Source organism: Bombyx mori, chromosome 27 (genome assembly GCF_030269925.1).
Source record: "Bombyx mori chromosome 27, ASM3026992v2".
Taxonomy (NCBI): domain Eukaryota; kingdom Metazoa; phylum Arthropoda; class Insecta; order Lepidoptera; family Bombycidae; genus Bombyx; species Bombyx mori.
In genome coordinates, this window is record NC_085133.1 from 5402484 (window position 1) to 5421732 (window position 19249).

Below are 19249 nucleotides of genomic sequence, written 5' to 3' on the forward strand. Positions count from 1 at the left end.
AAATGTCAATCTCAAACCTCAGTGTTGACAGTCACATTATGTTTAGATTTCTAAATTGTAAATGACTAATATTTTGCCAATTGAATTGACTAATTTAATTTCATGCTATTTGATTAATGTTCCAAATTCTTTTCATTTCATTTCAATTCCTATTAACATTTTTCACAAAAAAAATATAAAATATTAGGCTGTATGGTATGATACATTTGCCTTTCCAGTTGGAAAAATACAACAACTACTACTACTGACATTTGACAAGTACTCAATTTCAATAGTAGTTTGATGTCACTTCCGTTGCATACCTGCGTGACGTTCTGTAAAAATTTTACCCTCATGCGCCTAAAGAAGTTTCACTTCAAAAACAAACATATTGTATTAGGCGACAGAAACGGTTCTTAGCTCATTTGATTTTCAAATATTACCATCACGATATTAGGAAGTAAACAACACATTTTACGTGATACGTTAAATATTATCATTGTAAATCACGCGTGATGGACAACTACCGGTTTGATGTATTTGTCGTGACCTTCGGAGCGTTACTTAATCTGGTCATCTTGTTGTTGTCACAAAAATGTTGTACTTACGTGTGAGAGGTTTTATGAAAAAAAAAACGAGGTCCACGTGCTAAAAGAATATAGACAAACCGGGACTTACTTAGCCTGTATATAAATAATTATATAAAGTTCAAATAAATATTTCATACTCGAGTTTGATTGTATAGTTACATTTTACTCACAAGTATATAAATTTTCCCATAGACACAGCCCACTGAATTTCTCGCCGGATCTTTTCAGTGGGTCGCGATTCCGATCCGGTGATAACTCCTGCGAAACACTGCTTGGGCTAGGGCTAGTGTTAGCAAATTCTCTCAGGTTGAGCCCCTGAGCTTACCTACCCGTCCGCGACAAGCTGAAATAGCCCTTTAGGCTACAAGCATATAGGTAAAAATATATTTTCAAATTATCGACGTAATGCCCAATAATAGTTTGACTGTATTCTGTACCTTCCGTATATGAATTCTACTATTTAAATGAAGCGGTAATCGTTGCCAATTTATGTATTACAAGGAAGATATATGCACATAACTTATGTTGCAAGCCAGATTTTGTTTCGTTTTACTTGTGTTTTTATGTATCTTTTTAGCTTGTGATGTGTATTGTGAGCCTAATAAAATAACTAAAATAAAATATCGTATGATGTTAACGTGACCATCACATGGTGCTCGTATATAATATGCATATTAATTATTCGTGATTGCATCAGTGGAAGTACAAAATTTATGGATAAAATTTCAAAATTGATTGTCAAAAAAATTGTCTACGCGCAATGAAATGTAAAGGCGGCTAGCTAACTACCCCTGCGTTCTCGTATCATTCTAGTCCCGTACGTCAGCTAATTCTTAATTGTGCGACATTATATGAAATGAAAATGACATAAATATATAATTGTTCAATAGATTTTTTGTATTGTTTTCTAAGTCAACACCCCAATCACTGTTCTTGGGGAACCGTTAAAATACATGTATATTCAAAAGCTAACGTCTTGCGACCGCCTTCTCTATGAAAATAACAATGCCTAATGGTGCGACCAAATCGACTTGACAATAAATCATTAGCGTTTGAAGTACTACAGAAGTGAGCCCACACAGCAATATAGAAGGCTACACCGATGATAAGGGAAATGTCAAGGTTTTTTGTTCAATAAAACACACTAATCTATACTAACATTTTTATTGTGAAATTTTGTATGTGTGGATGCTTGTTACATATAAATTTACGCTAAAATGGTTGTAATGGTTTCGTGGTATATATGACATGACGCGCGCAACACCTTGTATATCTGCTATAATAAATATGAAAGTGTGTTTGTTCCACGTAAAATCACGAGGCAACGAATCTAAAAATCGACTCGGGAGTTTATGGATCAGAGAGTGACAAAAGTGACTCTTTATTCCGGAAAAATGTCACGGTTTTTATTATGTCTGAATTACAAATATAACCGTGAGCCAAACAGCGAGCTCCTATAGTACCATTTTAATAATATAACTGACGGTATGTATGTCAGTATCAGTTCGTTCAGAAATTGAATGTAACGCAAAAGCAACTGGTCCAACAGTGGACAAATTTGTGAGTTGCATGAAAATCGTTTCATGCAACTCACAAATTTGTAATCTTTCTTCTATATATAAATGAACTGCTGTTCGTTAGTCTCGCTAAAACTCGAGAACGTCTAGACCGATTTGACTAATTTTGATCTTGAATTATTTGTGGAAGTCCAGAGAAGGTTTAAAACGTAGATAAATATGAAAATGCTCGGAATTAAACAAAAATAACAATTTTGATTTTCCTTTGATGTGTCCCCCGTCGGACGGATTCCTTTTGTTTGTTTTAAGTTTATTTTATACAAAAGCTTAGCTCTTTTATTTATCGATTGAGGCACTACGAAGTCTGCCGGGTCAGCTAGTGCTAAATAAAATGAGTGCTAAATAAAATGACAATTTTGACGATTGCATGATTTCGATCTAATTTCCTATGTAAATAAAACGTAATCTAGTCTGTCGCTAAACAAGAAAAAATACAACAGAATGAACGTATCAACCAATAAACGATGTCCGTGAAAATCATTCATTTGGCACGAACCTGAACAATCATAAATATGTATACAGTAGATACATTTTTGTTTTGATGACCTCATTCGTATAAATAGAGAAAATGTAAATGCATCCAATTGGATTTTCGTACCGGTATGCCCTTGCCAAGAAATTCTGTCATGCGATGTCCTTATTTATATAAACACATTACATACATACATTTGTTAATATATTTTTTTTCCTTTTCAATTTGCTAGAGGGTCGCGATTAAATGATACTGAAGATCGGAATCAGTGGCGTGTAAGAAAAGACGTATGTTCAGCATTAGGCAGTTGTATACTGATGATTCTGACAAATGTGTGTATTCATAGTTGTCCAGAGTTTTCTTTTATTCACGACAATAATCGAAAAGTAAGAAACTAAAGTTAAACTAACCAGGAGACTAGTTAAAGTTTTGATCGTCGCTTAAGCGACGGTGGTTCTTGTCAATAAACTTATCGTTATTCAAAACTGCCTCTCGAAAAAAATGGCGATTGTGCTTTCTTACTCGTCCACGTGCGTAATAAATCCATGATACATGGTCAGTTGCTGTCGCGGTTTCTGTTTAAAATACCTTAATCTATCCTTCATCATGATGTGCAATAGCTTTCGTCATAACTCAACCTTTTGTCAGGAGCTCCTCTACTACAAATTATTTTACGGCAAAATAGTCTTTATTAAGTTCCCTGTCTTGTGGTTAATTATCGTTATTCTACTTCTAATGTAAGTCTTCGTAATAACCGCCCAAAATTTAATTAAAGACATTGTAGATTAATTATTACTAATATCGTTTGAGAAGTGTACGAATATTTTGTAACGATTTTCCGTATTAATAGATACGAAGGAATGTTGAAATTCATTCTTCATATCACATTTCCGATTACAAATTCCACGTACATAATATGTAAACGGGAAGAAAATGAATTTATCATGAAGCGAATTCATATTTTTTTTTTGTAAATTGTATTCACAGTTATATTTTTAATTAAATTCTTAATTAACATTCTAAAATTTTAAATCAAGTACTTTTTTTTATTAAATACCCAACCCGGCGATCTTCGTGTTACCTATTAACGAGAATTCCGCTTACATTTTGAAGTAAGAACTACTATCATAACTCCTAGATATCCATTTTCGTTCCGATAGTAAGGTACTCAATGAGTAAGTACATTGGTTCGTCACTCACACTGTGCTCGTGATGGTACGAAGAAATATGCCGTTCCTATTTCTCAACTGTATAAATATTAATCATGCATAGTTTTCTTTTTTATTTTCTCTATCTCTTCGCTGGTAGCTGGTGGGAGGGGGGGGGGGCTATTCCAGCTACGCCCGAATGGTAGGTTAGCTCACCGGCTCAAACTTAGATAATTTGCTAACACTAGCCCTAGCAAGAGAATCTAGAAGACTCTACTATCGGATTAGAATCGCAACCCACTGAGAAGATCCGGCGCGAAACTAAGTGTGCTGTGTCTTATGGGTTATATAGTTTTCCTTTGCCTTAATTTCTTGCATTCAGTTCTTAAACTTCAATATTAAATTTCTGATCAAAACATTGATGAGTTTTAGCTACAAAACATTTTGTTCTGTTCGCGACTACAAATTAGAATGTAAAACAGAGTTTACTACAAAAAAAAATCTCATTGTGGATCAGATAATAGTATTCTTGTTCATCTCTATTTGTGGTACGTGATTCATACACAAGTAGACACGGTTGCTTGTTGTTACCGATTCCTGAATGAACACGTCTCTGTATAAAACGAAAAATATTAATCTTTAATAGCGCATTTGGTTTCTGAAACAACCTTGAACGGTTCCTATTTATACATATATAGAGCATATGCATAAGGCGTTTTTTATTACCAATATGAATGTTTATTTTAATTTGCCGGTAAATATTTTATGTATCTGTTCTCGAATGTGATCTGTATAATGTGAACGATCTGTATAATGTGTCGAATTTTCCAGTCTTATTAATTATCCATCAATAAAAACAGAGAATTTTTAAACTCTAAGTTTAAAGTTTAGGATGAACTACTTTAATAAAAATTTGCCTACGCCCTCAAAAACGACAACAAATTTCTAATACAGTGCAAGTCTTTTTTTATGATTGAGTCGTTACTGGTGACCCGGAGGCCTTTCCAGTTTCACAAGGACAGGTGGGTGATCAGACAGAAGGGTGGGATTTGCTAACAGCTGCCCGAGCGCCTCCATAGGTCCCCCGAATGAATCTACTACCGGATCGGAATCGCTGATAAGATCCGGCGAGAAACTCAGCGGGCTGATGTGTAGGTTTAGTTGCACGTCGAACTCTTTGCCGAGTTCGACGAGTACGGTTACCGGAGTACCTAAGCCTGTTCCTAGTGTTAGAGCTAAAACCGTCTAATACAAGGATTTACACTGCAAGTCTTAAGAGCTTGAGAATACACTCTACATTACTCAGATAAGTGATCGGGGAGTGCCTCAAATATCACCCCAAAAACAGATGTCGGTTTTTGGTGTCGTTTATCGTTGTTTCAATTTTTTTAATTTTTTTTTAATTGCCCTTGTAGGCAGACGAGCATACGGCCCACCTGATGGTGAGTGGTTACCGTCGCCCATGGACTTCAGCAATGCCAGGGGCAGAGCCAAGCTGCTGCCTACCATCTAGACGCACGTCTAGAAAGGCACGTCATAAGGAACTCCGTTCCCAGAAGCGAATTTATAAAAAAATTGCCGTACTCGTCCGCTTCGCTGGGCATTGAAAATTATTATTAGGGAGTCCAACGCTCCTATAAATATTAGCCTATCCATTAACTACATGTATTTTCTACATGGATACCAAGTTTCAAGTCAATCGGATGCATGGTTATAACGGAACATCCGTAAAAAACACTTTAGATTTGTATATTAGTATAGATATTACATCGTAATTTTCTTGACATTTCACCGCATTTCCTGTGTCCGTATCAGTGGGCAACGATAGCTTCATTACGATTATTGATTACGAAACGCGTTTCATAAGCGACGACAATTCTAGGGTCAGCAGACTAAAGCACATAAGTCAAAAAACTCTACTTTACAGGAATTAAAAAAAACTATTTAGAATCTTATACATTAACAAACTTAATAATGTTTATTTGAATTATATAAGTCTATAACACTAACTTATTATTAAAATTAAATATGTTAAAGTAAATGTGATTATTTAATCTTTAGATGACTTAAGTTATAAGGAACACAATAATAGTATGAGTTAAGTGAAAAATATCAACAATTCAGATATATATTATAATAATATAAGTCATAAATATAAATAACAACTCAATGTTTAATTAAAATTCTACTTCTTCATCGAGTTCTAAAATATCTGGATCAGTATTTCGTAAAGTTTCCAACGTGGGAAGACTTACGTAAAATTCATGGAAAATATCCGGTATTAAAGGGAGCAGCGAAATTAAATCATTTTTTTTCTCGATGGATATGGGTAATGGCTGTATAGATATTATAGGAACATGATCAGGAACACTGGACCCTCTTCTTTTATAGTTAAAGGTAGAAAAAGGCGAATCTATATTCAGGGTGTCTTTATAAGTGAGAACGCCAAATTCTTGCTCATAGCGTAGCCATCTTTTTTCCAGCCATTTAAACTGCCGCCCATCGGTATCTTTATTTCTTAAAACTAAAGCACTTTTGAGGAGGGATGAAAAGTCATAAAAGTCTGTATTTTTCATTTCAACAACCTTAAACTTTTTGCTGCTAGACCGGATCAACTGTATCCAATCATGTGGATGAAATACCTGTAATTCCGTTTTCTTCTTTTTTTTTTCTATGATGCCATGATCGGTATCTACTTCTAAATGGCTATGGCCAGGTATCATAAATTTGTGGTCAATTGTTTTGATAGCTCGATGTTTTTGCAATACCCAAGTAAACATACAACTGACATGGGAATTCCTATTTTGCCCACCGCATGTATCCGAGTAAAAAATTACATGTTTCGTATTATCAGATACGGATGTTTCTAAGTGCTTGTAAATACAAGAAGCGATTTGGTTAGCTCCCCGAGCTGCTACCGCCTCGTGCCACACATAGCAAACAGCTTTACCAGTTTTGTTGTCGTGGACAGTTAAATTGAACGTCCATAATTGCCGTTTATAAAAGGCTACAGAAGAACTTAGAGCTGGTGTTGGCAAACACTGCTGTAAATCAAATGTGTACACCTGTAACGTGTCATCATTCTTGCACCTTAGCGTGTCAGCTCGTTTCATGTCATAGGCTTGATCAGCTAGCGTTTTGTGGTTATCATGTTGAAGTATGAGATCGATTTTAACAGATTCCTCTTGACACAACTGTATCTGCATCTTAAACTTGTCACAAGTGTAACAAGTATCGACACGCAGTTTTTTAAATGAAAGTCCTAATTTGTGAAATTCCTGACTATAGATTTTGATTGAAGGTGGATTATTCCGATCTTGACAAAATAACTCAAACATCTTTTGCATTGTTAAGTGAGATGGCAAATACTTCTTTGATGTAGACTTTCTCGTATAGTGACTTTCGTATGACGGAAATGACATGATATGTGTCTTAATTTCTAGGCGTTTTTCGTTTGATATCTTATGCTTAGGAATTGTTTTCCCTCGCATGTCATCAGTTTGAGTACCCCCTATGGATGATCTCCTTTTCATAGCAACTGTCTTTATAAAATTGTCACTTTCATCTAAAGTTTTCATTAAACATCCTCGGCAGACAGGTTCACGTTTACCATGCACAGTAAAAAAGTATTTATATGTCTTCATTCTAAGCTTTTGCTTTTCAGGTTCAATAGCTCGTATTCTTTGCGTAGATTTATCTTTAATTTCCATTAAAGACGCCATGTATGCAGATCTTTTTGCATATGACCCCATTTGCCAATATTCTGTAAATATGGCATGCCTATCAGTTAATGGTATACGTTCTTTACATTTCATTCTGCAAACAGGTAGCTCTTTCATAGTACGATCTGATATACATTTTCCTTTTAATGTTTTGTATGCCTGTCCTAAGTTACGTTTTAATTTTTTTTCTCTTTTTATAGTACGTATACTCTTTTTTGGAGACACATTAGGATTAATTGAAATTTCATCACAAGTACTTGAACTTGATGTGGTTGAAAGTCTCGGTAATTCATAACATGGATCTCGTACAGAATCATCACTAGAGAAGTCAAGTACAGGATGGTATGTTAAACTACTGACTTGACCTGATGATGTCGACGGTATAGGATCGTCTACCACTAGGTTCTCTGTGTTCAAAATCGACTGTTGATTTACATTTTCTAAAAAAGGACAAAACAATCATCTATTTATAATGATATAATTACGTAATTTGCAAATCATAATTTTGAAGATATGTGAAAATATACCTTCATTGCTTTCCAGATGAGTGGATAACGCCATTTCAACTAATTTCTTGCATCTTTGAATATTCATCTTAAATAATTAAAATATTTAAGCACTCACACACAACTAACTAACACAACTAACCAACAAACTGTGCACAATCGACAACATTAGTAAATTAAAACCACTTACCGAAGTATTGTTTACGTTATAAATATTTTTAAGTAACCACTTTCTCTAAAGAAATGTTACATTTTGATGTTCTTTATAACATAAGTCAGACTTCTTACGTTAATAACTTTGTACTTATGGTGTTCCTTAGAACATAAGTCCAGTTATGTTTTTTAGTTCGTTTGATTATATTAGGATTTAATAAGGTTGATACAGAACGCCGCTTGAATACGCCATGAAATACTTGAGTTTGATTTATGTGCTTTAGTCAGATTGTGTGTTGAGCAAAATGTAAACCGATGATGTAATAAAAAATAAACTGAAAATTTTGACTTATGTGCTTTAGTCTGCCGACCCTAGAATTAGTGTCAAAGGTCAGGTGACATCGGGCCGACGGCCAATTACATGATGCACGTGCACGCCCACTCATCCGACGCTACCGACAGAAAAGTATAATTTTTATCATCTACATTATTATGTAATTATTCGACAGCCGATGGCAGCTTCTTTAGTCGAATTATTGTATAAGTGCAATTTCAGTTTCTTTCATACCGATAACATAGATAAGAAGCGGTTGCAACTAATTTTTCTTTCAAACCAATGACACAGGTAAGGGGCGATTTCATGAGGTACTAATTCTGCAGAAATGCAATAATGCGTTCAAGTTTGAAGACTCAAAGTCAGTCGTGTAATGCAACTGGTACTGAAACGATTGTTGTGGGCGGCAGCATCAACTTTCATGGTGCTTTAGATGGCCGCACTATAATCGCTCGTCAAAATTAAAAGCTTTCGAATATAATTCACTTTTTTTTTTCTACTTATGCTGATAGCCTTGAGAGGCTATTTCAGCTTCTCCTTGACGTGTAGGTGAGCTCATGGGACTCAAACCGGGAGTGTTGCTAACACTGGCCCTAGCAAGAGCAGTGCTTCGCAGAATCTACCACCGGATCGGAAACGCGACCCACTGAGAAGTTCCGGAGAGAAACTCAGTGGGCTGTGTCTATGGGTTAATTCACTCGTCGAGCCTTTCGTCGCAAGCGACGGGTTCGTCGAGGACGGTGACCGGGTAATTCACGTTACATTTTTGTCAACATGAAACTGTCAAATAGTATTCCCTACCGCTGAACGATTTCTGCTTAATGTAAGTTGAATTCAATAAACCTGTATTAAAACTGAAGTAATTTTATTAAAATGAACGTGTGGTCCGTATTCAGTTTTATAGAGATGCCTATCTGTACTTGTTGAATAAAATACTAATGTTTACTATCAAAGATTCGAAAACGAGATCAGTTTCATTGTACCGAATATATTTTTAAACTATTAATTGAAATTTTAATCTGGCAACCTCACCTCGATGACGTCAGTGACAAGTCGCGTACGATAAATTGTCTCTTATGTAACCCCCATGCTTGATGTCATAACAGCTCACGGGATGTCGTTGTATGTATATTTAGATTATTTTACATTATACCTGATAAATAGGTCAGCATTTACAGTAGGTATCAATTCTTCATCTCATATAAAAACAACGCGGTACGTTTATTTAAAAAAATGATTATAATTCCGTTTTTCTTTTCGGATCGCTTACTCTGCGTCGTTTTCATTCGCTTACTACGAGTTTTGTGTTGTGATCTTTTAATATGTAAAGCATTTTCTATTACGATCTTACTTTAATTGTCAATACAAATACATCAGTTTGTTTTCTGACATCGAAACGGTAACAATCAACAAAAACAGAAAAATAATAACAATATGATATTCATTTGACATAAATACCTATAGTTTTAGCAAGTTATTGTTATAGAAACGTTTTTTTTCCTACCTATGCTGATAGCCTTGAGCGGCTATTTTAACTTCTCCTTGAAGGGTGAGCTCACCTGGCTCAAACCGGAGTGTTACTAACACTGGCCCTAGCAAGAGCAGTGCTTCGCAGAATCTACCACCGGATCGGAAACGCGACCCACTGAGAAGATCCGGCAAGAAACTCAGTGGGCTGTGTCTATGGGTTAATTTACTCGTCGAGCCCTTCGTCGCAATCGACGGGTTCGGCGAGGACGGTGACCTGGAAAGAAACATAATGTAAGACGAAGGTAGTTGCCAGTCCCCGAAACACACTAGACTGTGGAGCATATGCCTTTATTTAGTGGTTTTTTTTTTAGTGGAAGGATTGCTGGTGGCCCGAAGGCCTTACCTGTTTCACTAGGATAGATGGGCGAGCACGGGCTCAGCCAGGGCGGATGAGATTTGCTAACAGCTGCCCGAGCGTCCCCTGGGGAGACCTAACAACCTAAGGGCAGCTGCTTCGCGAATGATATTTTGTGGTACCTGAAATGTAAAAAAACATTTTTTTTTAAATCACGAATTTTGTCGTGTGTGCCTGTCTGTAAACATGAAGTTTTTTTTTCATACACTTAAGCTACGAACAGAAACCTTGTCTTGTACCAAGTGGTTGCGTTAACAGCGTCTGTAAACAATCTGTTTGCGGATTTCTTTATTGGAAGCGGTCGATACTGGTTTTGAGTTGAAACCTTGCAAAATAAAGTGACAACTTCGTTCATTATTAGTTATCTATACTAATATGTATATGAATCTACAGTGATTTTTACGGATGTTCCGTTATAACTACTGAACCATGCATCCGATTGATTTGAAATTTGCTATTCATGTAGAAAATACATGTACTTAATGGATAGGCTAATATTTATACGAGTGTTGGACTCCCTAATAATAATTACAACTGGTGTAAGTTACGGGGGCGTTAATGATGAGAATCTTTGTGGGACTGAGAAATAATAATGTTAATTTGGAATGCCCAGCGAAGCGGACGGGTACAGCTAGTATTTTATAAACTATAATGATGAAGTCAACTAGTTTGACTGTTACTGAGTTACTGAGTACACGAGTTCACGAACCTGTGAAAACAAAACACGAGCATTAGGATATAATTTGACCAGTGTCGTCAACCATAACTGTGCTTTTGTATAATACAAATCGCTGCAACGCATGTCAAGCGAAAAAAAAATGAGACAACCATACTCTAATTTCAAAGGTAAATGTATCTGCGTCCCTTTCGTACGTGGAATTGGGAGTGTGTTTAAAATGATTTTGTATGCACGACGGTCCGAGCGAGGCAACCATATTTCAATAGTGGGACTTCCTGGGGAATGTGGTCGCACTTTCTTCACGCAGTTCTTTGTCCCTTGTCCACGTGCCGGCGCAATCGATAACCGCCTCGAACGTGAATCTGTTGTAAGGCTTAAAAGTATCTTATACCTTTAAACGAGCAATTCTTGTATACAATATAATCTGAATCTCGGAAACGGCTCCAACGATTTTCATACTGAATCTCGGAAACGGCTCCAACGATTTTCATAAAATTTAGTATACAGGGGATTTCGGGGGCGATAAATCGATCTAGCTACGATTTATTTTCAGAAAATGTTGGTTTATTCATGTTTTCAATAATCAACTCTTCCCGACATCTATTGGCGAATAATAATACTATTTTTCTTAATTGAGGGCAAATAACCGCTTTAAAGACACAACAAGACGGCGTTATCAAAAAAAAAACCGAGGAAGGTTCGGTCATCATCTAGTTACTTATTATCAGTGATAGGAAGGTTATAAGAACAGTTTTGAGCGTAACAGGTGGACTAGTGTACTAGTCTATATATCTATTACTAGTCCTAGTACTATTCTAGTAGTAATAGAAAGCTCTATTGCTACAATTTTTTAGTTTTCCGGTTAAGAACACTCTCTTATTAGTAGAATATTTTTTATTTTACACTGACTAATTATTTGGATTTATGTGACCTATAATCTTTCAAGCTAATGTCTATTGCAAAATTCAAATGACACCATCGCAGACACACGTTTATAAAGTGTGATCGTTTATGAGCATAAGGCCATGATCGGCCATAAAAGCCCGCAGTTCAATCATTTCCTCCGCTAAACATGCTTTTCATAAATGCTACGAATTTCCCTATTACTAGTTAAACTTTTATCGAATACACTTAAGGTTAAACAATTACCATAGACTGTGCACGGAATCTTGAATTTGATGGATATAAAATATGTTCGATTATCTAGTCGGAATTTAATTATTCGTAACTAAATGTCAAATTCACTTATACGCAAAAACGTTTGGCCACGGATCGTACCACCGCATGATCGAGTCCGGTCATCATATCTATCCGAATAGTCATATAAAAATCGGATGCTTCTCAAACCTTATCGCTGAAACAAATAGACCTGGCTGTTGGAGTAATCGCAATTATATTTGATCGTTGCTTGTTCCAGGTGGCCTTGAGGGTAAATACCGCGTGGCAGCACCTGAGCTCATGCAGGACACGTTCATGAGCGACTCGGAAGACGAAGGAGGTACGTCACGTCTATTAATGACCTTAAACAGTCATGCACTAGATTAGATGAGGTCATACAACAATTTGTACACACCTACGTAACATAGTGTGAATAGCAAAAAAGTACTATTGTTTTAATATTTAAGGTACATTACTGGTGGTAGGACCTCTTGTGAGTCCGCACGGGTAGGCACCACCACCCTGCCTATTTCTGCCGTGAAGCAGTAATGCGTTTCGGTTTGAAGGGTGGGGCAGCCGTTGTGACTATACTGAGACCTTAGAACTTATATCTCAAGGTGGGTGGCGCGTTTACGTTGTAGATGTCTATGGGCTCCAGTAACCACTTACCACCAGGTGGGCCGTGAGCTCGTCCACCCATTTAAGCTATAAAAAAGAAAGAAAAACACCGTTAGTGCAACTGTACATTGAAAAAATTGTTACGATAACTCAAGTCCATCCATTTTAGATCACGGTCTAAATGATTTTAATCCGTTATCGGAGGCCATGGGCATCACAGTGCGAATGGTGCCGCTCATCTTCAGAGATGAGCTTTGAATCTCAATTTTAAATAAAAAAAGTCAGTCCCATCCCACGTCCCATGTTCAAACCGGAACACATTTTTTAGTGCTTTTATAGACAGACGATCACACGGCTCATCTGACCTAAGTGGTGACCGTCCTGATAGACATTGCCAGAGACAATCTCAAGCTGCTGCCTACTGTAACATGCTTCGCGGCAATGGCCAGGATGGTGATGATGGTGGTGGAAAACAATTCACACTTAGAATGATATGTTAACATTTTTAACGCCTTTTTGTCCGATGCCTCCAATGAACACTACGCTAACTCCAAATTCGTAGATTTACAGGAGGAGCGTTTAAACGAAAAAAGTTGATAAAATCTTTATTATTGCAGATATATTTATGGTTTTTTTGTGTAACTAGCTGATTTACCCTTGCTTCGAACCCCATTAATAATGATTAATTGTAATACTTTTGACATAGTGAAGCGATTTGCGTGAACAATGAAAATTTCAAAATTTTGAGTTAGAGTAGTGTTCATTGGAGGCATCGTTGTGTGTAAGTTGATTTGATGATGAACAAAAGTATAATACGCTTTAAAAATCGCTATAATCACTTCGAATAACAAAATTGGCGCAAATGTCGCGAAAAACAAACGCGAATTATTGAAAACAATGTAACAAACGTATTGAGAGATTTTGTGAAAACAAAATAATGATTTCATGCCAACAATACGATTTTATCACTGGTCATTAAATATATTGCGTGGACGAAAATTTAGTTAAATAAGAATACATATTATACAATTTTTAATCAATTTTGGTATTTCATTAATGTGGATGAATCTAAGGCACAACGTTCTTTTTGTGACATAAAACTATGAAATAAGCTATAAACGCAAGATAAAATATTAATGAATAACAAACACAAAAATTCCTAAGACATAGGACATGAGGAAGGCTATAGGCTATATAACATCACGATAAGACCAATACAAGTGGAGCACCAATAAAGAATGTGTGTGGGGTAAAGTGTAAGCGGGGGGTAAAATTTAGCGTTATGTCAAAGTTTATTCAACGCGGACGGAGTCGCGGGCAAAAGCTAGTTTAAATATAAAGATATTGTTTCGATTCTCCGTCTTATCTAGAAACATTTAAAGTATGTTTTGCCTCGTCTTTCAGGCGAAGTCGAGTGTCCTATTCAACAGCAACAGCAGTACCGCTACATGAACAGCGAAGTCGGCACGCTGCACCGGGCGAAACCGCTCGAGGACACGGTCACCGACGGACACCTGTGGCCGAGCAATAATGACAAAAAAGTCGCCACGATGGAACGACAACCAGTCGATATTGGGTGAGCAGAGATATTTTTTATCGCTCTAACTCTGTGAATTAGGTCATGGCGCAACTGGTGTTAAATGATTGCCGTAGAAATCACGTCGGATCACTCGCCAGATCTTCTCAGTGGGTCGCGTTTCCGATCCGGTGGTAGATTCTGCGAAGCACTGCTCTTGCCAGGGTCAGTGTTAGCATCACTCCGGTTTGAGCCCCGTGAGCTCACCTACTAGTTAAGGTAAAGCTGAAATAGCCTCTCAAGGCTATGGTTAAGCTGAAAATGCCTTGAGAGGCTAGGTAGGAAAAAAAAGAAAACACACTTTAAAATAGAAGGTCAAGTTATCTTTCAAACTGAAACACAACAATTCGCTGCAGAAATAGTAAAAATCTTTTTTTTTACAATTTAGTTGCCATTCCTTTTTATTTCCGCCTCAAATTAAATATGTATGTATAACACAAAATAAAACAAAAACGTGTTTTTTTTTTCGCAAACAGGAGTATAATTTTACACTCGACTCTGTACATTTCAGAAATAATTTAGTAAATACATTTTCGTCTTTCCATCTCGCAATAAAACTATAAATTACAGATTAATGAAAATAAAAATCACCGAAAATCGCTGAGCGTTTTAAGGAAGGCTACCTCAAACAATACTATGTAAACTTATCCATTAATTAAATTAACATTAAAATCATTTATATCAGAAAAAACATTTGTGTACATAGAATCATCGAAATATTATTAATTAAAACAAATAAAGACTATAAATGATAAATGTGTATGTACACAAATAAAAATTAATTTTGATCACTATCATAGCCTAAATTCCAGTTTGGTTCACCGTACAAACCACGGTCCTTCCGTGCAATTCACGGACAAATAATAAGCACGGCATCTTCACTTACAATGACACATTCACAGTTTTCCTATGCGCTTAGGTTTTTACAAACATTTCCAACGAAGAACGACAATGGAAAATTCTCTTTCACTTCACAAAGTACTTACGCTTGCAGCTATGTTGTTAACATGGCCGACAATCAATCCATTCGATCGTCTTCTAATTACCCATATATATCACTTTCCTTTGATTGTTGTTCGTTTGCGTGTTAATTGTATCGATATTCGATGATTTATTTAGAATAATTAGTTGGTTACTACGCGAAGTATTTATTTACATTAATAGATCGATTTTAAAATGAAAGGAAAGTATTATCTGATCGGTAGAACACGGATACGATATAAACTAAAACTATTTAGAGTAGTGTCCCATACTTCCGATTTAGTTTTTTTTTATTGTCTTTGTAGGCAGACGAGCATACGGCCCACCTGATGGTAAGTGGTTACCGTCGCTTATGGACGTCAGCAATACGAGGGGCATAGCCAAGCCGTTGCCTACCATTAAGTACTCTCCGCAAGCCTCGTTTGAAGAAGGACATGTCATAGCGCTCGGGAAACACCGTTTACTATATTCTTTTTCCACACCCGTCTGCCAGTAGACTAGAGATTCTGGCTTATCGTTCATTTATCGTATCTTCATCATTCACTGGTTGGCGGGCTAACGGGACCTGAAAGAGTGCTAGCATCTGCCCTAGCAAATGCAGTGGTTCGCTGAATCTACCATCGCATCGGGATCGCGAGCCACTGAAGATCAATCGAGAACCTCAGTGGGATACGTCGATGGAACTATATTACTGTTTCCGATACTTAATTTTTTATAAATATTTATTACTCCGAGAATGTGAAGTCAAATAGTCATCTATAAATATAAAAATGAATTGCTGTTCGTTAGTCTCGCTAAAACTCGAGAACGGCTTGACCGGACCGATTTGGCTAATTTTAGTCTTGAATTATTTTTTGACGTCCAGAGAAGGTTTAAAAGGTAGATAAATATGAAAATGCTCGGAATTAAATAAAAATAGCAATTTTTGTTTTTCCTTCGGTTTGTCCCCCGTCGGACGGATTCCTTTAGTTTGTTTTAAGTTTATTTTGTACAAAAGTTTAGGTCTTTTGTTTATCGATTGAGGCACTACGAAGTCTGCCGGGTCAGCGAGTTTATTTATATTACTGGTGGTAGGACCTCTTGGGAGTCCACACGGGTAGGTACCACCACCCCGCCTAATTCCGCCGTGAAGCAGTAATGCGTTTCGGTTCGAAGGGTGAGGTAGCCGTTGTAACTATACTGAGACCTTAGAACTTATATCTTGAGGTGGGTGGCGCATTTACGTTGTAGATGTCTATGGGTTCCAGTAACCACTTAACATCAGGTGGGCTGTGAGCTCGTCCATCCATCTAAGCAATAAAAAAAAAAAATGATACTTCATTTAATTTTATATAATGAATTTCTTAAAAAACAGTGCCTTGATATTTATTATTTGTAGGTTTTTGGTGTCCTTTGTTGTTGACGCCCGCGGCGGGGCCATGAAAGCGAAGCGCCGCGGCGGAGTCCGGATCATCGTACCGCCGGCGGCTTGTGCGGCACCAACCAGAGTCACGTGCAGGTAATTAATACCATAATCCAGTACTAAAGACAACATTAAAGAATCAATTTTGACTGTGAATTAGATCCTTTGTTAACCATGTCAATGAAATACGTACTCAACAAATGTTCACGATTGACTTCCACGGTGAAGGAATAACATCGTGTAATAAAAAACAAATCCGCAAAATTATAATTTGCGTAATAAATGGTAGTAGGATCTCTTGAGAGTTCGCGCGGTCGGGTACCATCGCCCTGCCTATTTCTGCCGTGAAGCAGTAATGCGGTTCGGTTCGAAGGGTGGGGCAGCCGTTGTAACTATACTGAGGAGCTTAGAACTCATGTCTCAAGGTGGGTGGCGGCATTTACGTTGTAGATGTCTATGGGCTCCAGTAACCACTTAACACCAGGTGGGCTGTGAGCTCGTTCACCTATCTAAGCAATAAAAAAAAAACAATTTTGGATATCGTACAAATATAGAGGTGTTTAAAGATAGTAAAGTATTTTAAATTATTCTATTGCTTTCAAAAAGGACGCTGCGAGAAAATAGGCAAGTTCAATATTTATTTTCAATGTTTTCTAGAGAAACCATCTAAAGAAATATTAGACGCAAGCTAATTTTTAAAATATCGCTACCGCAATTCTGTTTCTAAAAAAAAGGGACACTATATACAAACACAGATGTTTTAATTGAAGTGTCTCTGATCAGAGCTGCCACCAGACGCGCCCCGGCCGCCGCCCCGCCTCCGCTGATGGAGGGCGAAGCTCTGGCCTCCAGATTACTGGAGTTACAACCAGCTGGAGCCAAGTTCTTAGCGTGAGTATCAACAAATGCTTTGTTAGTGAATCGACAATCACGATTCTGCAGGATAGCCGTCGGAGCACCATGGTTTCAGAGGAACGTAGATCTCTACGATGACCTGGAGCTCGACTCTGTCAGTAAGTATTTAAAGTCGGCATCGTGGCGCCACTTCGAGAAGGCGGCACGACATGAGAATCCTCTTGTCGTGGCCGCTGGAAACTACATACCCGATCTGGTAGACCGAATGGTAAACAATCGACTTCGCCCAAAACACGTCATTACTGATCCTCCCGATCCATTAACGGTACTTTTAGGTACCTCAAGCAACGGTCACCGTCCTCGTCGAACCCGTCGCTTGCGACGAAGGGCTCGACGAGCGAATTAACCCACAGATACAGCCCACTGAGTTTCACGCCGGATTTTCTCAGTGGGTCGCGTTTCCGATCCGGTGGTAGATTTTGCGAAGCACTGCTCTTGCTAGGGTCAGTGTTAGCATCACTCCGGTTTGAGCCCCGTGAGCTCACCTACTAGCTAAAGTTACGCTGAAATAGCTTCTCAAGGCTATCAGCTTAGGTGGGGAAAAAAAAGTGAATCGATAAATGAAAATTATACCTTGTGACCTTCGGATATACTCAACTTCAGTATGTGTTAAGTCATTTGAACCGAAATGTACGATTAGTCACAAGTGACGTCATCTGTTGTGATTGGTGTTTAGCTTGACGTTAAAAATTGGTATAGTAATTTGATTTCAATTAGATCGAACTATTTTTATAATGTTACTAGCTGTACCCGTCCGCTTCGCTGGGCATTTAAAATTATTACGGTTTTACATAACAATAAAACCGATATTATGTGCCGAGAAGGAAAACATACAGCATTGTATTATGAAGAAGCAGTGTGTACTTAGCTTAGATTCCTTGTCTATGTCCAACCATAGACAGTCAATTTAGTTCCATCTTTAGCCGCTAGGTGCTGCCAGCAAGTATAAAGGGAGCGCAGCCATCTTTGATCTTCATAGTCTTCACCAGGAAGAACTTCCTGCAATGCTGTATGTTTTCCTTCTCGGCACATAATATCGGTTTTATTGTTATGTAAAACCGTAATATTGATGTGCCTTTGGAAAACATACAGCATTGTATTATGAAGACGTGTTTGTTATCTGCTGGTGAAATTATTAAGCACAACGCTATGATGAAATAGGTAAAGCCATAATAAAATTATGAAGCGCAATGATAATGTTCATAATTTATATAATTATTAAATCGAAAAAACAGTTGTTAACTTCCATGTTAATTCAATAATTAAAAAATATTTATAAGTTTGTAATAAACATTTTATCTTGTATATACAAGAAAATGTATAAATTGTATAAATGATGTATATACATCATGTAGAAGTAAATGTGTTGAAAAAAAGAATCGTGAGGATCTTTACGAAGCTCTTATTCGGCAATAATTATTGTAAACGTTTGGATGATTTGCAATTGCCTCTAGAAAGTATTTCGTCCATTGGTTCATTATCAATCCATCTCCGAGGCTACTGCTGATCTACAACTTCTTAGAGATGCGTTGATGCCATTACCTCGTAAGGTTG

General features: G+C 37.2%; 2 protein-coding genes across 4 annotated transcripts in view; both read left to right on the forward strand.

The window, feature by feature from the left end:
• The window catches only part of LOC101740231 (ankyrin-3), a 165912-nt gene that overhangs the window by 122530 nt on the left and 24133 nt on the right, over positions 1-19249 (forward strand). For all 3 annotated transcript variants that reach the window (XM_038021046.2, XM_062676484.1, XM_038021047.2), the window contains exons 18-21: positions 12463-12543; positions 14226-14397; positions 16757-16876; positions 17564-17671. In XM_038021046.2, coding sequence (XP_037876974.1) covers positions 12463-12543; positions 14226-14397; positions 16757-16876; positions 17564-17671 — 481 coding nt within the window. The remainder of the gene's footprint in view (positions 1-12462; positions 12544-14225; positions 14398-16756; positions 16877-17563; positions 17672-19249) is intronic.
• Positions 1-19249, forward strand: part of LOC134201536 (uncharacterized) — a 56393-nt gene that overhangs the window by 29878 nt on the left and 7266 nt on the right. The gene's annotated exons all lie outside the window — the stretch shown is intronic.